General features: G+C 45.3%; 1 protein-coding gene across 7 annotated transcripts in view; it reads right to left on the bottom strand.

Annotated features, from left to right (window-relative positions):
- Positions 1-1,121: 1,121 nt before the first annotated feature.
- Positions 1,122-20,926, bottom strand: part of dgkh (diacylglycerol kinase, eta) — a 55,305-nt gene continuing 35,500 nt past the window's right edge. For 3 of the 7 annotated variants that reach the window (XM_061053655.1, XM_061053650.1, XM_061053656.1), the window contains 23 exons: positions 19,587-19,712; positions 19,179-19,281; positions 15,490-15,652; positions 15,250-15,358; positions 14,472-14,693; positions 14,030-14,121; positions 12,745-12,844; positions 12,305-12,632; positions 11,799-11,930; positions 9,860-9,994; positions 9,595-9,712; positions 9,372-9,482; positions 8,990-9,086; positions 8,040-8,147; positions 6,715-6,828; positions 6,182-6,316; positions 5,915-6,075; positions 5,710-5,815; positions 4,941-5,033; positions 4,689-4,808; positions 4,405-4,510; positions 3,151-3,281; positions 1,122-1,586 (listed from right to left, as the gene is read on the bottom strand). In XM_061053655.1, coding sequence (XP_060909638.1) covers positions 1,500-1,586; positions 3,151-3,281; positions 4,405-4,510; positions 4,689-4,808; positions 4,941-5,033; positions 5,710-5,815; positions 5,915-6,075; positions 6,182-6,316; positions 6,715-6,828; positions 8,040-8,147; positions 8,990-9,086; positions 9,372-9,482; positions 9,595-9,712; positions 9,860-9,994; positions 11,799-11,930; positions 12,305-12,632; positions 12,745-12,844; positions 14,030-14,121; positions 14,472-14,693; positions 15,250-15,358; positions 15,490-15,652; positions 19,179-19,281; positions 19,587-19,712 — 2,997 coding nt within the window. In that variant the 3' untranslated portion in view covers positions 1,122-1,499. Of the gene's footprint in view, positions 1,587-3,150; positions 3,282-4,404; positions 4,533-4,688; positions 4,809-4,940; positions 5,034-5,709; positions 5,816-5,914; positions 6,076-6,181; positions 6,317-6,714; positions 6,829-8,039; positions 8,148-8,989; positions 9,087-9,371; positions 9,483-9,594; positions 9,713-9,859; positions 9,995-11,798; positions 11,931-12,304; positions 12,633-12,744; positions 12,845-14,029; positions 14,122-14,471; positions 14,694-15,249; positions 15,359-15,489; positions 15,653-19,178; positions 19,282-19,586; positions 19,713-20,926 lie in introns of all 7 variants that reach the window. The other 4 variants (XM_061053651.1, XM_061053653.1, XM_061053652.1 and 1 more) reach the window with 4 other exon arrangements.

Here is a 20,926-nt window from a genome sequence, read left to right as displayed (position 1 = left end):
CTAAAACTCAGTTTCTATGTTTCTCTGCTGTTCTCCATGTTTTATGTTTGCCGATTGAGACATGAACTAATCAGACCTATTTATTTTTTTGAACCAGGCTGTAAACATGTTAATCTCTGCTGTAAAAACAGGCTTTTTTAGAATGGGTGTGTATGTGACTTCCTGTGCTTCTGCAGCCAGCCTCTAGTGGACACTCAAGGAACTGCAGGAGGTTTCTGCTTGGAGTAGAATAGCAACTTCCAGTGAGGTTGAATCACAGGTTTGTGAAGGGAGTCTGGTGGTTTGAAAGGATCGATGTCACAGCTGTTTGTGCTAAACGAGAGCATCTAACTCTTAAATCAGAAGGTTGATCGCTGTAGGGATCCTTACTGTCACTTTGTCAGACACATGGGATACATTAGAATAACCATCTGTACGTCCGTGACAGGAACAACTTTTAGTGGACATGCTTTGATTCGGTGCATTTTCCCCGTGACTTACATGACAGTTGTTACAAATACTTCTGCAGCTGCTGGCTGAAACAATCCTCTGGTGCAAAACTATAAGTCATTTACACCCCCTCAAATATCAAACGATAAATCCCAGATTTAAAAAACACTTTAAATGACGTTCTTTAAATGAAAGGATTGAGATAAAGAGTTGCGGTCTGAACAGATAAATCATGTTTTCTTAGACATTCACTTAGGTACGGATTTTCACATCCAACAAAGAACGTGTCAACTTACAGATATCAATTGATTAAAAACGTCTTATGATGTCTACCTATAAAGCACGTTTCACACCAAATGACTGAAAAATATGGCACTTGACACAAACCTTTGACACGTCATAATCATGCAAACGCAATAAATTAAAGCTAGAGGAAATCAGACCAAAAGGAGGATGCTTCAGTAGTAACATCATAATACTTAAGTCATGTAAAACTTGTTCAAGTGTTATTTTGCACACACAAAATAAAAATAAAAAATCAAGACACTAATCATGCAGTTAAACATATTTAAAGTTGAGCAAGCATAGCATGCAACAGTGTCCCACTGTTTCCAGACGCACACGTCCCAGATCACCGTCTGAACCTGTCGTTTTCATGCATCTGCAGCTCCGCAGTGAGAGGCCAACACCACCTCTCTACACGCTAACCCCACACTCATGGAAGTCCTGGTTTGCTACTGGTTTGTGATCACAACTCAGTCGAGTCAACAGTGTAGTTGGTTGCATACCTGATTGTGTGCTATGAATGGTTATTGACTCAGAAATGGCTTCTTTTTTTTTGTTTGTTGTGAAGATCCATGACTTCCTTTTGCACTTCCGTCGGCTTTCTTCAAACAGTCGTTTTGGCACCAAAGAACAAATGAGCGTCAGCAGAGCCGTTCATTTCCAGCTCTCGTCGTCTCCTTCACTGCACATGGGGCTCCCAAACTGATGTGAGGGGGGGGGGGGGGGGGGGGGGGGGGGGGGGGGGGGGAGTCTGATTCTCCTCTCCAAATGCGTCTGCATCTGGATTAGAGATCAACCATGGAGGCCTTGGCCAGGTCCTTAGTTCCCTGGAGAATTCTCTTCATATGACCCACTTTCGATATCCCCAGATCCTGAAGGGGAAGAAGATGACCGACACATTGAAAACACATTCAGAGAGAAGGTTCAGGACAAGTTCTGTGTTATAACCAGACATTGAGCTTTGGGATGATGCTTTGATCTGAAATGTTCCCGGAGAAACATTTTTATTGTAAGCATGCGGAGCTAAATGTTGAGTTATTACACTGAAACATGAATACAACTCCTGTGAGGAGTATCTTGTTATTATATATATTGTCGCCTCTATATGAGCTACAAAAGCAAACAAGACTATCAGCAACAACATTCATCATTTCTATAAAGTTGTTTTTAATGTCTGTGTGAACACTGCTGCAGAAACAGACTTTATTTACATTTTCACAGCAAAGATCCACAGTGAGTGATTCAACTGACCGCTAACAGAGAGCAGGATCAGATCTGTTGTTTGGGGAAAAAAAAATCTTAATCATGTAGAAGACAAAATAGCAAAAGAGGTAAGGGGTACCACTTTGTCCACAGGGGGCGCCAAAAACAGTACGAACCTAACGTTCCTCACAGGAGCTCTAAAGGAATCATTTTATCATTTATAATCAAACAGGAGAGCAGCGCAGCAAATTCAATAAATGAGGTGACTGATCAGCTGTGAGACGATGGAATGAGGAACACACATAAAACATGTATAGTGTTTAAGTGTGTGTGTGTGTTTGTTGACTGTGAAAGGAATAAATACACACCCAGGGTCACTTCAAATATTTAATTGAAATATAACTTTGGATAATTGTGTGTCTGAAGCCGGGCGTTCACTGTTCTGTTTCAGACTGATTTAGATACATTTTTTGTAGTCATACAATTGTTCTAGGATGCACGGTGGTGCAGTGGTTAGCGCTGTCCCCCCCCCTCGGTGAGGAGGTTCCTGGTTTGAATCCCCGTCTTAAAAGTTACTCTGGACTCACGATATCCACATCGTAATCCGGCAGTTTTGGATCTGTAGCATGTAGCCCAAAGTGGTGTCGCTGTGATTTTCAGATTGTGCACATAACTCTCAGCTGCGTATTGAAGACCCCTTTGGCAACATTTAGAGGATGCTTCAGACCCCCCCCCCCCCCCCCCCCGGCTCTGGACATGGTCACTGAAGGAGTCCAGAGGAAAGTCAGTGGAGGTGAGGCGGCCACAGGAGGACTCCCTGATTTCAGATTCTGTCCTATCTCTCCAATAAGGGCCACAGAAAACCCAAAACTGAACCTGTACCTTTCTGCAGCCACTTTCTCTCTTATCTGTGCTCCACTGAACACACTGACTCCATTTTGCTTTTTTGGCTCTCTACAACGCCCCCCCCCCCCCCACCACCACCACCACCACCACCACCTGTTTGATCCCCTCTGCAGCAGAGACAGTGTTAGTGGGTTAGCAGCGATCAGACAGAAGAAGCCAAGCAGAGCGATGCAGCAGCACGACAGGGTTACAGAGCATCAGAAGTACAGTCCATCAGGAGGGGGACAGAGAGAAAGAGTTGATTGTGAGGTTTCACACAGAGTCACTGAAGGGACTCAGGTGTGTGTGTTCGTGTGTGTGTGTGTGTGTGTGTGTGTGTGTGTGTACCTTCAGGTCCCTCCTCTCCAGGTGCAGCAGCTCCGAGCCGCGGATGTCGTGCCGGATGAAGTTGTCTCTGTACTCCCCGAGACTCAGCTGTTCCAGCCAGACGCCCACTTCCTCTGTGCCCCATCTCTCCACTACACACACAGTCACACACACACACACACACACACACAAACACAAACACAAACACACAGGCATACACACAAACAGACACACGGAGCAGAGCAGAGAGAGGCTCAGGGCGCCTCACAGGTACACCAGAAACTCTCACACCGCACACAGCACACATACATGAACACACAAAACGTACAAATGAGCACACGTTGTGTTGAATCATTGAAGGAAAGTAGATGGGGAAAATATGGAAAGGAGGAGAGGAAAAAAGGAGAGTAAATGGCAGCAGCTGGCGGAGGAGAAGGAGGAGGAGGGCGTTCCAGAGAGCATGCAGGTCATCCACCGATATGAGAACACACAGAAAAAAGTGTGGGGCAAAAGGAGGCGGTCTGCAGGGAAATACAGCCCAACAAATGTGATGCGGATGGAAGGGCTTCCACTCCTAAACCTGCCCTGTTCTCACACTCCCACTAAGTCTGCATGCTCAGTCCACTGGGACTGTTCTACACTTAAGTTTATTGTGCAATGAAATCATTTTGGTCGGTGCCAGAATGAAAGAGATGATTTCCTCGGTGCAGCCTTGTCCTTCTCATGACCTTGAGCCTTTTGATGTCATGTTGACGGCTGGATGAGAGCATGAATGGAGGGGTGGGGGTGTGGGGGGGGTGCAGGTTGATGGGGTGGGGACAGACTGTGGGATGTAACACCTCAAACACACACCCATCCTCTGCGTTTCTTCATGTTGTGAGTGCATATTCTTTTTTTTTTTTAGGCGCTTAAACGTAAGTGGTCACTGTCGATATATGAATGAAGTTAGCATTAGCCACTAGCTAATCTCAGAGGCGTCACCAGAAAAACTAGTACATATTAAAAGTACAAGACGTATTTGAGCAGAAGAAATGATTGTTGTAGCTGCTAAGCTAAAGCTAAGATGCGCACCGTCACTGACGTTGTTGAGATGATTTAATGTGTGTGATTAGACCGCATCGTCCTCGCTGCAAAACAAGCCGCCATGGCTGCTTAATAAACCTCGGGGGCAGCATCCGGTCAAAGTGTTGTCACTGAAGTAACTTCTGTTTGAAGATCAAGCAGCCTGTCTGTTCATTCTGCTAACTACGAAGGTCAAAGTGGGCACACCCCTACCTGACTGAGGGCTCGTCTTCTTGGCCGCCTTCTCCTTCTTGAACTTGGGCACTATGCGAAACATGCTGCTGCGACTGTTCCTCTTGCCGTAACCCAGAGAGTGGTCCTGGTACATAAGCACAGTCAACCTATAGCCTTTCATTTAGCTACTCAGCTCTGCGTTCACCTGGAGCCAGGTTATCGTAAACACATACAGAACACAGTGTGCAGACTGCTCTGAGAGCGGGACAAATGTTGCTCCTTTAATCTTAAGAAACATGCGTATGCTTGTTGAGGACGCTCACCTCCTCGTCGTTGGGCTGCAGGATGTGATAGAGCCAGGGGATCTCTCCCAGTTTGCCCAGTTCCAGCTCCATACTCTGCAGAGCATTGGATAGCTGCTCCTCCTCGGGGGGGTCCAGTTGCTGCGAGGAGAAGGAAAAACAAAAACCCAGATCAGCTACAGGCAAAAACAAAAAGAAACATCCATAGTGTGTTAAAATATGGATATACGCCTCATTTAAATAACTTTCATGTTTAAAAAGTCAGCCACTCACCAGAGAGACTCGGCCCACCAGCAGGGACTCGGTCTCGTTGTACAGAGCCTTCACAGTGCTCGCCACCTCTATAGCCGTGTTTCTGGTCAGATTCTGGAAACGGGAGAGAAGAGTCATTTAATCCACACATGCAGAAACATGCTCTTTAGTACAACTTGTTCCCTGTACGTCTCTGTGATTTTACAGATGTATGCCCAAGCTGCTCCGAATCAATCGCCCCATTAAGGAGTAATACAGCTGTTTGAATACGAAACAGGTTCATTAAAACTGGACGCTTCAAAAGTTTAATCAGCAGGAACATCCTTCACAATCACATCAACGATCAAAGTGTGTCAACGCGACGCAGCGGCTCTAGCACACTTTGATAGCGCACCTTCAAATTTGTTTTGAAAAGAGCAGTCAAAGGAAAGGAAAGTCTAATATGGTCTAATACACTAGACTTTTAAAAAAACACCTCAATTATTATTTAATGCTGAGGTCAAAAATGATCTGCTCTGTTTTTCTGAATCAATGATACTACTATCTTTTAATGCCAGACAAAGACAGAATTTTTTTTTTTTTCTCTCAAGTGGCTGCAGTATGCTTAACTTGAGACATTTGGTGACCACTAGAGGGCGCTGTTGAGCTGCACAACAAGTGGGATAAAATGACTAAAAGATGAAGAAGTTGAAATTGTATTCAGCTGTAAAATGCAGTGACACCTAAATGCTAAACCTTGACTATATAAATATACAGATAAACATGTTAGTGTGACGTCTCTAAAGCTCACCTCGGGGAACTTGGGATGTGTTTTGTTGATGGCGTGGGATGCAGCGTTAACAGCATGAGCCAGCTCCTGCTCTAACAGCCCGTAGGTCTTTGCAGCCTCACAGATCCTGCAGTAAGACAGAGCAGAGTTAATGTACACAGGTCATGATAAAAAAAAACAAAAAAAACATTGTGTTTCTGCAGAGATCTGTGAGACCTGTGTGTACCTTGTGATGAGCTCCTCTGCAGCACGGGCGCACATCTGCACCAGGCCGGCCTCCTCCTCTGTAGCCAGGTCCACGGACTGCTGCGGGTAGAGGTGAGGCCGCAGAGGAGGCTTGTCATACTTCAGCTTGTCCTCCCACGACTTCAGCGTGTTCTCGAACGCCTGCAGGGGGAGCCACAGCGTAAGAACAAAAACCATAATGCAATCCCCTGAAAGGCTTTGTGCAATTATCAGCATCCCCCTCCCTCTCTCCCTCCCTCATCCTCACCCGGTCTCTGGTGAGCATCTGCGCTCTGTTCTTGTGCTGGATCTTGATGACGCCGGGTGGTTGGATCCAGGCCTCCCCGTCCACCTGAATGGGGACTCCCTCATCGCCTAGGATGGTGATCTTCACTGTCCGACACTGACAGAAAACAGAGAGGGTAAAGCTCCGAGAAGTGCAGACTACTTGGCTCAAGGAATTTGGTCTGTTTTTTTACAACACGTCACATTAAAAGCCAACAAATCTCAATCGCATCAACAGTTCAGAGACAGTGCTGGCATGTACATAGAGGCCAATCACCCCCACCTTTTCTGGACATGTCCAGCAATAACAAGGAAATGAGGAGGATGCAACTTGCTTATGACTCTTTGGACATTAATGATCTTTTGACGGGCTATCTGGGAAATATTTCAACCTAAGGTGCCCCCACTGTGTGTCTTCTTCTTCTTCTTCTTCTTCTTCTTGTCTCTTCTTGAAAAAAGGAGACGGTACGGTTATCGTTGTGTATTTTCCTCCATGTGTCCCGTGTGTGTTGTCACCTGTGCTATGCGGTGGTGTTGCAGCTTGATGACTCTGGACACGGCCATCTGCATGCTCCCGAACACAGCCACCACCTCAAGGATCTTATCATCGAAGGAAGGAGCGCAGAAGATCTGCAACACACAAGAATCACATTCTCAACCTGTGAGCGTGGACTGTGTGAGGGACGAGGGACGAGGAACTCGTGATGACACAACCATTTGAATTCTGATCTTTCAATTCCATTTGACAATGACAAAAAGACAAACAAAAACATCCCCAGCTTTATCCTTTAATGTAATTGTATCAGGGAGGATTTATTTGTGAGCTCATATCTCTGCATGTCGTCTTTATTTATTTATTTATAAAAATATCCACTCAAATGAGACATTTCTCATTCGGTCAGCTCTGAATCAGAAACACACTGTCGTATTGATTTCTGCACACAAACTGCCCGTGAAAAGGTCAAAGCAATGAGGAGTCAGCGTCTGCACGAGTAAGCAAAAAAAAAAAATGAATGCAGGATAGGTGACATTTCAGCGAGATCACACTGTCTATCAGAAGATGTGTTGTGTGGGGCCTCGGCCACTAGGGGGCCACCGAAAATGCATTTAGTACAAGTTGTGTGCTGAATTTAGGCTGAAAGAACAGCTGCTAACACGTTGATCCAAGAGAAAAATAACATCCTTTCCTTTATTGTCACGTTTTGAAACGGGGAATTAGGTTTTAAAATATCTTTTCAGATTAACTTGAACTCCGTGTGATAAAGAAATCGGCTGCAAAAAGTCTCAGACACACACAAAGTACTGCAGATCCTCACAAGCCAAAGAAAACACTTTGATTGTGAAGCATGCACGTCCGAAAGTTTAAAGTCCTCTCCTTGTTTCAGCTTCCTGCTCTCCAGTAAAGCAGTTACATAACGCAGAAACGCACAAACTGTATGTGTGTGTCCAAGGGTAACCTCTGCAGGGGCTCACTAAGGGGTGTGTTGTGTGTGTGTGTGAGAGAGAGAGAGAGAGACTCTAATCCCTCTGCAGCCTTTGTGCTCTGAGCCTTAAACAAACAAGCAGAAATATCTCTGTGTCCATCCCTCCCCCTGCACCTCCAGGCCGTCAGGGTCCAGCTCGACCGGGACCAGGGCCTCCTTTTTAAAGTTTTACACAAAATAAAACTGAAGAAGAAGAGCGGGAGAAAGAAAGTTAAGAGCTGTGGGCTTGTTTCAGACTTCAGCTTCCTCCTCTTTTAAACTCCACAGGTGATCCCGGTCCTCTATCAAAGGCTCTTTCAGCCGGATGGATCACAACACGGAGGTCAGGAGGAATGTAGAAAATGTCAAAGTACTCACATCATCCTCCTTGGTGCCGCCCCAGAAGTTGGTCCCGCCCGCGTAGCTAGGAATGTTTAACACTGCGATCCCCTGAAGGCTGGGCAGCGGGATGTACTGACCGTCACACTGACAGAGATGAAAACAAAAGTTAGACTGGAGGCCGTTATGAAGGACGCAAGGAAGGTGTTTTTGACGTTTTAAAACACAGACAATTCTGCGCGCTCTTGGCCAAAATTTAACAACAAACATTCTCCACATTCTGACAAAACCTACGATCAAATATGAGCTCAGCAATCGTATCATCTTAAATATCTTGTCTTCATGATTGTGGAAACACACTGTGATTGAAATACTTCGAACTCTGACACCCGGGGAAGATGCACTTGCAGAATGAAGACATAGCTAGCTAGCAAAAAAAACTTCAGACTGTAGTTAAAACTTGACATAACTCATAGGGGGGGAGAACTGAAGATGCCAAAGCGCTCGTTGCTATTATTTGGATGTAGCGCTCAGGGGCAGGGTTATGCTTAGGAGCCCCAGTATGTTATTGAGCCCCTGGTTTGTCCCCGCCCACAAAACCTGAACCTAAGTGCAATGGCCTAATTCTATGATTCAGTCACAGATCATTCCCAGTCTTTTCAGGGGTTTAAAGTTACTGTTTTGCTTGAACTTTTTGGAGTGTTTAGAGACTAATTTGTGCTTTTTTTTTCACTCAAACTTTAACCTCAAATTTATGACACTTACATAATGCGTCAGGAGATAAGAGAGTGTTAAGAGTTTTGGGATGACACCCTCTTCTAACGCACTCCACTCTTTTCACTGATTGGTTGGGCTTGCAGCTCTCTGATTTCCAGCAGATGTCTTTTCTTTTACATTTAGGACTTTTGGAAAACTCATACCAATTAGAGTCCAGCTTTGTTAATATGATTTAACCTTTCAGCAAGTTGTCCCTGCTGCCCCCATCTCACCTCGAGCTGGACCTTCTGCTCCAGGTTCTTGTAGGTTCTCTGCAGAAGCTCCTTTGTACCCAGAACCCCGTACCACATCATGTTCTTGGTGCGACTCCTGTGTGGCGGGAAACAGAATTCAGGGTTTTATGGGGTCGTAATAAACTGCAAATGCCGACGTCAGAGACTGAAGAGAATCTGTCCTCCTCTCCCTACTGAGCGTGCATTATAATATTCAAAGTCCACTCAACGGCCTCTGTAACTAGGGAGAAGATTTATCAGCATTTATCTAAAATGATGTAAAAGTGATGTAAAAAACATTACAAAATGAATAAATGACACAGAGACTATCAGTTGCTCGATGGCTGAGAATATTCCTCATGGTGGAGGAAACGTGTCTGACCTGCATTTCTCTGGATGCTCCTCCCGCTTGTTGTTGAACTCCAGCGAGATCTTTGCATCCAGGCCGATGCCGAAGTAGTTGTTCATCACGCACTTCTCCATGTAGCCCTCTCTGGGTGAAGACAGTCACAGATAAACAGTCAGATGAAACTGTCCACAAATATACCAAGTAAATAAAGGAACCAACAGAGCGAGACACACAGAGGGGGGAAACCTGCTCTTACAGTGAGTCGAGGTCGGGGTCGATGAAGGGCGTGGCACCAAAGGGGTCGATGTTAGCGAGCAGCATCTTGCTAATGATGGAGCTGCCGGCGATGGAGGCAGCCAGACCTGCTCGCAAACCTGCAAGTGCAGAAAGAAGTTTGTCACAGGAGGCCGAAGGGTCCAAGTGATCCTGTACAAGTCATCTTCAGCATCGACATACTATGTGTATGTGTGTGTGTGTGTGTGTGTGTGTCTGTGTGTGTGTGTGTGTGTGTGTGTGTTTACCGGGGCAGATGATGCGTGTGTTGAGCACAGGCAGGTTCTCCTTGCTGGTGGTGAAGGGGGTGATGGTGAAAGAGCCGCAGGACTGTGTGCTGCGGCTCACCCTCCTCTCCGTCAGAGAACAGGGACTCTTTGAAGCTGCACACACAGAGAGAGAGAGAGAGAGAGAGACAGAGAGAGAGATAGAGAGAGATAGATAGAGAGAGAGATAGAGAGAGAGAGAGAGAATTGTCATGCCTTTACTCTTCTCAAACATGTTCTTTAGGTCAGCAGATGACAACATGACATGACTTTTTAATGTGATAATACCACCTATATCCACCAGGGGGCTGCTGTGAGTGAGCAACATGTATTTTTTGTAAGGAAAGCAAATGTTCCAGTCTGTAAACCATTCTGCGTTCTAACCTCTCTCCATTTTTCAAAAGCATCTCCAATATTGATCCTAGTTTGAGCACGTTTCTGCTCGTGGAGCTTATTAGAAACATGCAGAGGCTTTTTATGTCGGGTACAATCACTTCTATCTGAACCAGTTCTCTTGCCCGCTTCCATCGCTGCAACATCTGTTGGTTTGGCCTGATAACTGGTCTCATATCCGGCAAACCGAGGGGCGTCCAAAACGGCCGTGTGGGGGGTGCCTTAAAACCGCCTACCTTCTCTGGTCCAATCAAATCCAGAGCATTCAGGACCAGAATCTAAAGTTAGAAGGAGGACAACGACACCTGGTCTGATTGCGTTCCTGTGCGTGAGCTGCGCCTGATTTTTCAGCTGCATCTCAAATGACGAGAGTTTCAAAAAGACTCCAGTTGACTGTTCTGTGTGCTTAGTTAAGAGCTGTTACACAAGCACGCTCTCTCTTCTTTTTTAGCTTTCAGCAGTTATGCATTTTTCCACGTGAATGCACTATGACAGAGTCTGAACATTGCGTGTTAGCCACATAACAACTTCGCTCACGCTGGCATCACGTGAATCCTCGGTGGGGCAGCAAATACATGCAGCCTTGGCACACTTAAGAAGGCTTTTCAACATTTACTGCCTCGGCCCAAACCCGCGAGGAACAATCCTCTACTTTCCTCGGTGCGTTTTGTTGCTTTTGCGTCCAGGTCAGGAAGGAGTGAGGACACGAGGAGAGGACACAAAGCAGAGGGTTTGACTGATACCTCCAGCTCTTCCAACTGGCTGGAAAATGTGTAGAAGGAAGGAAGCAGGCCCGTGATAAACAGGAAGAACTTCTACCCCAAAGACAATAACACATCCTGTGGCTGATGCAACACACACACTCACACAAGGCACATTAGACATTTACACCCAGAAACACACACCCACAAATGAACCTGCAGATGCATATAAACAGGCACAGACACACACACACACACACACACACACACACACACACGCACACACACACACAGACTTTATAGCTGCCCGGCCACCACACTCATTTATTATTAAAAAAGCTCTCCTTCGCCTCAGACGGTCGTGCACACTGGAGACGTAGAGATAAACGGCTCAAGCTGCTGCAGGAGGTGGAATAAGGCAGGAGTGCAGAGCTGCTCGGTGCACTCTCCACTCTAATCCTTCAGTTTATTTATGACAGGAAACATGATTTGCGTCAGCAGCGCTTTCTTTTCCATTAGCTATGTGTCTGGTTCTGTGTGGTGCAGAGAGTGACACATCCACAAGGGGGCGACATGGGAAATCCAGTAGGATGTCAAACAGCATCTCTGCACCTCTTACTTTGATTCTTTAGTGTTTGAATAAGACAGAATAACAGCCTTCACATGTTTGTCTATCCTCATGTTTCAATGCTCAGAGGAGAGAAAAAAAGTGTGTTTTCTAAAGATTGTTTTTCAGCATGTTGTCATTAATTAGATAAGATGAAAAATGTGTTTGTAACGCCGGTCACAGATTAGAAACGGAGCGTCCTGAGGCTGTTTGCGCTTACATGGCAGTGCTTCGAGCTCCTTCGTGTCCTCGTCCCTCTCGTTGTCTCGATTCTCCTCCTCGCTGTCCTTCCTGAACTCGATGGGAGACGGCAGCTCGGTGTCGTCCGTGTGCGAGTTCTGCTCGTCAACCACTAAAAAGAGAGGAAAGAAGGGAGATACAGGAAAGTTCAGTTACTTCATGCCGTTATTTTTAGTGATGTCATTTACCAGAAGGTCCTTACGTTATTTCAAAATAAAAGCATGGTTGAATTCAAACAGAAGGTAATCTCATTTTAAGACAGCACAAAAAGATGTTTATCTGAGTTTGTCATTAGATGTTTATGACTAAGATTGAGTTTGTGCACTTCCATAGCAACAGACAGGATACCTGAGAAGTGACTTATGACTTTTCCAAACTAAATCTGATCCTAGTAGTTCATGAGAACATTTTAAGAAGTATGCCTTTCTTGACATGTTTTTGCTTTCCTTGTACAGAAAAGGTCGGTTAAGCTGTGACTCCGGTTACCTCTCTCGGCCTGCTCGATGATCTGCCTCACAGCTTTCTTCAGACTGTTGGCCCGGAGCATCAGCTGCTCCCTGCTTTTGAACAGCTGGTGCTGTGAGCGTCCTCCTCCTCCCCCTTTCTCCGTCTCCTCCTCCTCCAGCTTCTCCTTCAGCTCCGTCAGGCTCTCCTCGCTGGCCTCCTCCTCTTCCTCGTCCTCCTCCTCCTCCTCCTCCTCCTCCTGCTCCTCCTCCACTATAGGAGGGGTGGAGTGTGGAAGCGGGGGCAGAGCCTGGCACTCTGTGTTGAGGGTCTGCAGGAGCGAGTCCATCTTCTCGTTCAGGATGGCACACTGAGCAGAGAGGAGGCAGAGGGCGGGGAGTGAGGAGAAATTCAATAAGAAGGGAGCGGCCCTTCAGCACAGACGGATGACGGAGGTTGACTGAATCGTTTTGGAGACTTACTTTGAGAGACATGGTGTCACACTCGTCCACGTTCTCCGTACTTTTCTCGTACACTTTCCCCACTTTGGCAACAAAATCCTTCACTGTTTCACACAGGATCCTAAGACACAATAAGAAATGTTAACCACAGGTATAATCATATCCTGCTGCCCTGTCTTTTTCACTGATCAGTATTCATCATTTACAACACAGCCTGCACCTCTGCCTTTGACTCAATGCAGTAAAAGTTTGATACAGTATTGACTGCAGGTGAAAGTCCTGGTCGGCAACAGCGGAGAAGAATCTGTTGATCCTTCTCCTCCTGTGTTAATGACTAAAGAACAGACATGCCTGGCCCTAACCCTCTGCTGTACTTTCAAACCTACATATATGTAACCATCGTTTCAACACGACTTTAAAGACGCTTGTCTTTCATATTTTTATGACGGTGCAACGTCAGTGAGAAAAGAGTAGAGTAGTTGAAATTCACTGTGATGTAGTGCTGTAGTCAAGACCACACTAACAGAGACCGGAGTGCTCAGAGACTGAGACAAGACCAAGACATTTAGAGATTGAGACCAAGACAGGGCGAGACCGAGATAAGACCAAGTCCATAAATATCAATGAGAAATCCTCATCCTGTGTGCAGGGGGCGTGTCACTCTCTTAGACCGTTACACCGGGAAGGTTTCGTCCGTAACCGGGGAAAAAAAATCTAAATGACATGGAAAATATCCTATCAGTGGTGGTCTTGACCAGTCTTGATTTAAAATCCGGAGACCGAGTAAAAATGGTTTTGATTCCGAGACAAGACCTTCAAAACAGACGGCAGATGGGTCTTTCATCCCATCTGCCGTCAGACTGTTTAATCGGACTCTTTAACAGCATCACCACTCATATCAATAATGCTACACACTGTGTGTGTTTTTTAAATGTAAGTCTTTCCGCAAGTGGAAATGCACATACCTGGTATTATTCTATTATTGTATTTTTTCTCTGCCGTTATTTAACTGATGTACAAATGTTTTATTTTTATTTTTATTTTTTAATAATTTTATCCCTTTTTCCTGTTTTCTTGAGCTGCTGTAATACAAAAATTTCCCCCATGGGGAATCAATAAAGTTTATCTTTATCTTTATCTTTAAAACGTGGTCTTGAGACAGGTCTGCAGACCAAGACCGATTTGGAGTACTACAACACTACTGTGATGCATATCTTTGCCAGGTTTCTGTAGCTGGTTATTTCCTCCTGTTATTGATTCTGGTCAGCTTGTTTGTGTTCGTGCTGGTTTTGTTAAAAGCTCTTACTTGGCAGAGGAGATGACCACAGAGTGCTGATCTGAGTTTAGGATCTTTGTGAGGTGAGCAGCCACTGAGTCTTCGTAGGCTGCGATGTGAAGCTGGAGAGAGAAAAAACACAAAGCATGACTTCAATACATGGACACTGTGTCAGTGAAACAGCACTAAACTAGAGTTCTCTTTTATTTGAAACTTCTCTCTTCTCAGTATTTGAAACATTGCAAAAATAAAGAAATGTATTCTATAAGAAAAACATGGGGGGGGGGGATTCCTTTTCCTTCTTCCAGTTTTGGCCTTGGTCTAAGGTGAAGCTGAATATAAACTGTCAGGCACTATTTCCAGGATATTTTCTCGGCCCCCCTCGTCCTCCTGTCGGCCTGTCTGGGAGCCCCGCTGGGTCCTGATTGTGTGTGCTGATGCATGTGAATATCTGTCAGCTCCTGTCGGTTACCTGGCAGTCGTCGGCTCCCTCAGGCGTGGTGGGGCAGCTGTGTTTGGGTGGGATCTTAATCTCGTAGGTCATGATGCTCCAGCGGTCCAACATCTTGGTGCTGGCCCTCTCCAGCTTCTCCAGGATCTGTGGTAGCTGGGTGTCATCGTCGCAGGACGGGCCCCATCCCAGCACCCGGGCCAGGTCGTTCCCTGTGCCCAGAGGCAAGACCCCCAGCTGGCACTGGAACACAGAGAGAGAGGCAGAAGGTTAACGTGGAGGCAGGAATACAGGCCGGCAGCGTGAGGTTTGTGTGTGTGTGTGTGTGTGTGTGTGTGTGTGTGCACGACTGTTATCTCGTGTGTCTTTATGTAAGCGAGCCAGGAGCAAGGACACAAAGGACAAAAGACACATTTTATCTTTATGAATCCGACTACCTCCGGATGACAAACTTCAAACCACAGCAGTAGCTCAAAATGTGCAAATTTTGCAATGACAGTAGGAGACCTCCCTAATGGGGAGCATCCCATGTATTACGCCTGTAAAAACCAAAATTCCAAAATGAAAAGGGTAAATAAGAGTTATCTGTCTGCGAGTGAAAAAAGAAAGAGGAAGAGCGTCGGGTCACTCATAGATATAAAAGTGTTTGGAGGGGCCCCCCGATTCATTTTTGAAGAGGGCCCCGACAGACTCCAGAATCACCACTGGACATAAATAGATTCATCACCTCTGGATCGGGATAAGTATCATATCCCCAGAGTCTTACAAATCAACAGCTGACTTGTGTTTATCTTGTTACCTGTTTATGAAGGTTGAGTTTGTCGATCTCCGAGAGGACCCAGCCCACACTCCCATCGCCTCCACACACCAGGATCCGGAAGTTATCAAACTTCTGAAAGAGGCGCAGACTGACAAAAACAAACACACATCAACACATGTTTACTTTTTCAGTGGGATCAGATTCTAACTGTGGAAAGAAGCTGCTTTGTGGATATGTAAAACGTTTGACTCTCATAGGATTCTGTTTTGTTCTCCTCACCCGAGATGAGGTCCCCCGTTGACCAGGTCAAAGACCTGAGCCGGGTTGAGGAGCTGCTTGAAGCGTCGCAGGAACTTCACTCCCTGGTTGTCTCCACTTTTGGAGTTGACAAAGACGAGGAGGGGGCTGGCACAGGACGGGGGGCAGGTGGCTTTCCAAAAGCCTGAGGAGAAATCAAAACAGAGGAGGAGAAAGTGAAAATCTGTTGATCTCTGAGCACCCAAAAACAAATTGTACATTAAAAATATAATTAAATGGACTCCTTGCACAGGTAGAATCCAAAAGAAAATACTGGAGGCATGAATCAGAAAATGTGTGCTCAAACAGGCCGTTTGGAGATTTTCCCTTCATGACATCACAAAGGGCAGTAACCCCTCCCCCAGGTGGGTGACACACACAGCTAGGTGTTTGTTCTGCCCTCTGAGTCTGCCTTCTCACCGTAAACAATAGGACATGGAGCGAGAAAGACCGAGCCGACCCAAGCCCTTCCAGAGAGGGGGCGTGGTCAGACACAGCTCATTTACATTTAAAGGTACAGACACAGAAACAGCCTGTTCTGAGCAGGGCTGAAATAGAGGGGTTTATAGACATGATCAAACACAGGATCAGAGTGGATTTAGAACAAGAAACTTCACACACATGTTTTGAGGAGCTCTGAGACTTATTTACACTGGTTGAAGAGGAGGAGAATATGTCACCTTTAATGTATTTTTACATAAAATACACAATCAAAGAACACGAAGATTTAAAAAAAAAAAAGAAATTAGATTTAAAATTGGCTTGACTGCCTTGAAAAATCCTCTGTAAAGTCTAACGATGTGAGACTGAGCATCATAAAGCACAAGAAATAACACACGGTGTCTTGTAGAGCACAAACACACACACACACACACACACACACACACACACACACACACACACACACACAAGAGGCAACAAGAGGTTTCTGTGTGCACAGCAGAATCTGAACACCCCTCACTGTTGACAGCTTCATGCATACTAGAGCTTCAAACAAGTGTGTGTGTGTGTGTGTGTGTGTTTGTGTATGCAGCGGTCTACTGCTAGCACTCCCTCCTCTGCATCCTCCTTCTCTTCTTCCTCTCTCTATCTGTCTCCCCTCTTCGATTTTCCTTTTTTCTGTGATCTTGTCAGAAAAGGATGAACTGAGGGAGGGGGGGAGCTGAAGAAGAGGGGAGGAGGAGGGGGAGGGGGTCACATCGCACCAGCACGTGCTGCATCCCGCCTCCCAGCCAATTACAACCAAACTCCCCCGCTTCCCCAGCATGCATTTGGGCAGAGGGGGCCCTGGAACGTGATGCAGATGCAGAAAAACAGAGAAATAAGGGATTTATTGTCTTTCTTTTCCCCATCTCCTATTTTCTGCTTGTGTCGTATTCTTCTTTTCCATTTACATCCGTCCTCCTTTTCTCTGCCTCTTTGTTTTAAATCCATCGACCAATTAGCCGCTGCCAGGTATTCGTAGACCGAGTGCGCAGTGTGTGGACTGTATATGTATGTTTATGAGTGAGACCAAGTAATCTAATTATACACGCTAATCTGAGTCTGACTCTCAGGTGCCAATCTTCATCTGAAACCACAAACACACACACACACACACACACACACACACACACACACACGCACACACACACACACATGTATATATGTTAATGCATGTATGAAAGAAAGAATCTATGTTGAACAGAGAGCCTGGAGGGAGCCTCAGGGTGCTTTGCAGCCAGCTGCAGAGCTCTTCTTCTGTGGTGTCTGCATGTCCGTGTGCTCTCACACACCGTGACAGGATAAATATGTGTGTCTATTTTTAGAGATAGTTTGTAGGCAGCTAATCATAATTCCTCTCACACATTCTCGTCTGAAGATGCTCATCTGTTTGAAGCTCAGGAAGATGGGGAACAGTTTATTTTTAGCCTCCTCACTGTGCAAGAAAAAGAAAAACTAGAACGATGTCTCTCTCTCTCTCTCTTTCTCTCTCTTTGATAGTTTACTTCCTGGTCTATAAAATAAGTTAGTGAGGTCCTTCTTTGATGATACAGAGGACATATTGTTTTCTAACCAACACATAAACTGATGAAAAATGAATAACTCAATTAAAATACCGTTTTCACAGGCAAGCGTGAAAAGTTCAAGAGAATTTCAGGAGGACTGCCCCTCAAACCCTCCTGACCTGGCTGTTCACGCACGCTCCTCACGGCAGGAGACTATCCCGGTCGGACAGGAGAGTATGTGGACGTGGTCTCCTGAGGTAAGACGAGACGTGAGCGGAACGACGCAGAAGTGGACGACGAAGCAGCAGAGTCCTCTATACAACTATAATGAGAATATTTGTCTTCATATCAATGCTACGTGCAGTTGAACAGAATCTCAATCTGAACTAAAGAGTGGAGAAGAACATACTGGAGAACAGGAAACATAATGCAGCAGGTTCATTAGAGCATGGAGTCTACGGTCGTGCAGCGATCACAGGGAGCATCTATGTTTTCCTTGTGACTTTTGTAAATATAGTCAAGGGTGGATATCTCACTTCACTATGGGGGGGAGACAACTAACAGGATTTTTTTTAAAAGAGCAATTCCTGAGGGGGACACCAAAGTTGCCATAAAAAGTACTGTTCTATCAAGAAAGCCCGAACAAACTGGTATTAAATGTATAAAGAGGAAACGCTGGCCAGACAGGCATCTCCCTGCAGATAAAAGAACGTGTTTAACTCCAGACTGTGGTCTGTGGCGATGGCCAGTCTTATTTCAACAGCAGTTCCCGTGTTTTAATGTGTTTGAGAATTTTAACACGTCCTGAATCTGCAGAGTGTTAGCTTTCTAAAGACATCTTATTTGTGCTTGTAGTCCAAACGGTTCAAGAACAGTGTTCACTTTCCTCGGGGGGGGGGGGGGGGGGGGATTCTCTATTTGTCTAGGATTGGGGGTCGAATATAGTGGAATACTAATTAATTGATAAGAGGTTTATCTATTTCCTTATGCATTTTGACAGATTTTGTCCTCCATATTTCGACAGAAGGAACAAATAATAAGGTCCAGTGCAGAGATCGATTCTTCAAACAGACAATAACCAAATTGTGTTTTTCTTCTTCCTGTCCAGCTGTGCTCCTCCGCGTCGTGGGAGAGGATGTGTGAGTGATTAACAATGAGACTGATTGGACACTGATGCGTGAGTGTAAAATTAAGCCCCCCCCCCCTCCCCCTCTCACTCCTCTTCCATGTGACAAAGTGATAAAACATCAGCCCAACATAAGGGAGGACATCTCTTTCACTCCTCTCTGAAATGACACGACTGCTCACAGGTGATGTCTGACATCGACCTTTGACCCTCTGAGAGTCAGCATGATTGCATTGTGTCTGTGTGTGTGTGTGTGGGTGTGTGTATGTGTAACCTTACCCATCTCTCTCTCCACTTCTCTCTCTCTCTCGCTTCATTCCCTTCTTGTATCCTTCTTTTCATGTATTTCGTATAGTTTTGTGATGTCTTCTTCATATTCGCTGGTTGTAGTCTATGTCAGTTGATATTTCAGTATTTTGTGTTTTTTTTCTCTTTACTGTCCTTCTTCTCTGTTTTGTTTGTATGGTCTAGGACTTGTACTGATTTCACAATTGCACGATAAAAAAAATAAACAAAATGAAAGAATCTGTCGCCTTGCCGACTTCAGCTGCACCTACCGTCTGAGTCGATGCTGTTGAGCGCGGTGGGGGGGATGATGGAGACTTTGCACTGACCGAGAGGACACTTTCGAGGGTACAGATCCATACAGGCTGTGTGCACCTACAACAGCAAAAACAACAACAACAACAATGAGGACAGGAAAAAAAACATGAACAAAAATCAAACGAGGTGTAAGACTACAGTCTCCGTCATTAAGACGTAAAGATATGAGGAACTTAAAGAAGCAGACTCAGAAATAATGACACACCTTTTGAGAGGTTTGTTTATGTTATTTACATTTTAACATTTACTGAAGAAAAGAAGCTGATTGAAACGGTCACTCTACAGTCTCAACCGTCGTTGAACAGACACGTTAAAGTCGTACACACACACACACACACGCACATGAAACTAAAAGTTCTTACCATAGCTTTGCACCAGAGGCAGCGCCAGTCCTGCAGCCTCAGCACACTGCCGCACGTTTTATCACACACGGCACACTTGGCACTGACAGGCAGGTTACCTTCCAACCACTGATGAGGCATCGCGATCTGTGGGAACAACACACACACACACACACACACACACACACACACACACACACATTTCTTTATTCGATTAGTTTGCTTTTTAATATTTTTTACTTTCTCGCCCTCAGTGACTTTCGGCTCTACGACCCTTTTCAGATACATTCCCAAAAGTGCTGAAGCTGAGCTCAGCCGTCATCACGTCTTTGTACATTAACATTGTTTCTGCGCTGGTGTTATATTGGTGTCCCAGTCTGTGAAGCACGGCACAGCGGGAGCTCCACATACACACACAGTCAGACATGCACACACACACACACACACACACACACACACACACACACACACACACACACACACACACACACACACACACACACACACACACACACACACACACACACACACACACACACACACACACACACACACACACACACACACACACACACACACACACACACACACACACACACACACACACACACACACACACACACACACACACACACACACACACACACACACACACACACACACACACACACACACACACACACACACACACACAGCGCTGCTCTCCCTCGCTGGCTCAGCTAAAGCCTCTGTAACGCCTCTGTTACTACCTCTGAAGACGGGACAGAGGGGAGGTCACGACATCCTCCCATTACGCCTCTGCAACATTCAGATTGAAGGCGAATCATCACAGAGGCAGAAATATCACAGCTTGAATATGGCTTAAATATGGCTTTTTTTTAATAATAATTATTTTTTTATCTATCATACTATGCACTGGCAGAGCTAGTAATTTGTACTGTTATCTATGAGTAACAGCTACTTATGCACATGGACCATCCATACCACTTTTTTATCCTGGCTATGTATTGTGGGCTCATGTTTTTTGTATGGGTGGGATATGTATGTATACATGTGTTGTGTGTTTGTATGTATGCTGGCTGCTGGAACACCTAAATGTCCCTGCTGGGATGAATAGAGTATATCTTATCTTATCTTAAATTTTCTTACAATTGCTGCTTGTTCCAAATGTCACATCTTAAAATAAAAAAAATTGCATCGCTTACAGGTAAACAATTCAACACATTATTGGTGTGTTTCCCAGAATTTTCTATTTCCTTTGCTTTGCCCAAACCTTAACCATGGAAAAACAACTTAACCAATCAGAAGTCGTTTTCACCCACACACTCCTTTTTTTTTAAGATTTATTTTTGAGCGTTTTG

This window comes from Labrus mixtus, chromosome 13 (genome assembly GCF_963584025.1).
Source record: "Labrus mixtus chromosome 13, fLabMix1.1, whole genome shotgun sequence".
Lineage (NCBI taxonomy): Eukaryota > Metazoa > Chordata > Actinopteri > Labriformes > Labridae > Labrus > Labrus mixtus.
Note: the sequence above shows the minus strand (reverse complement) of the source record. Positions and strands in the feature narration are given on the sequence as shown.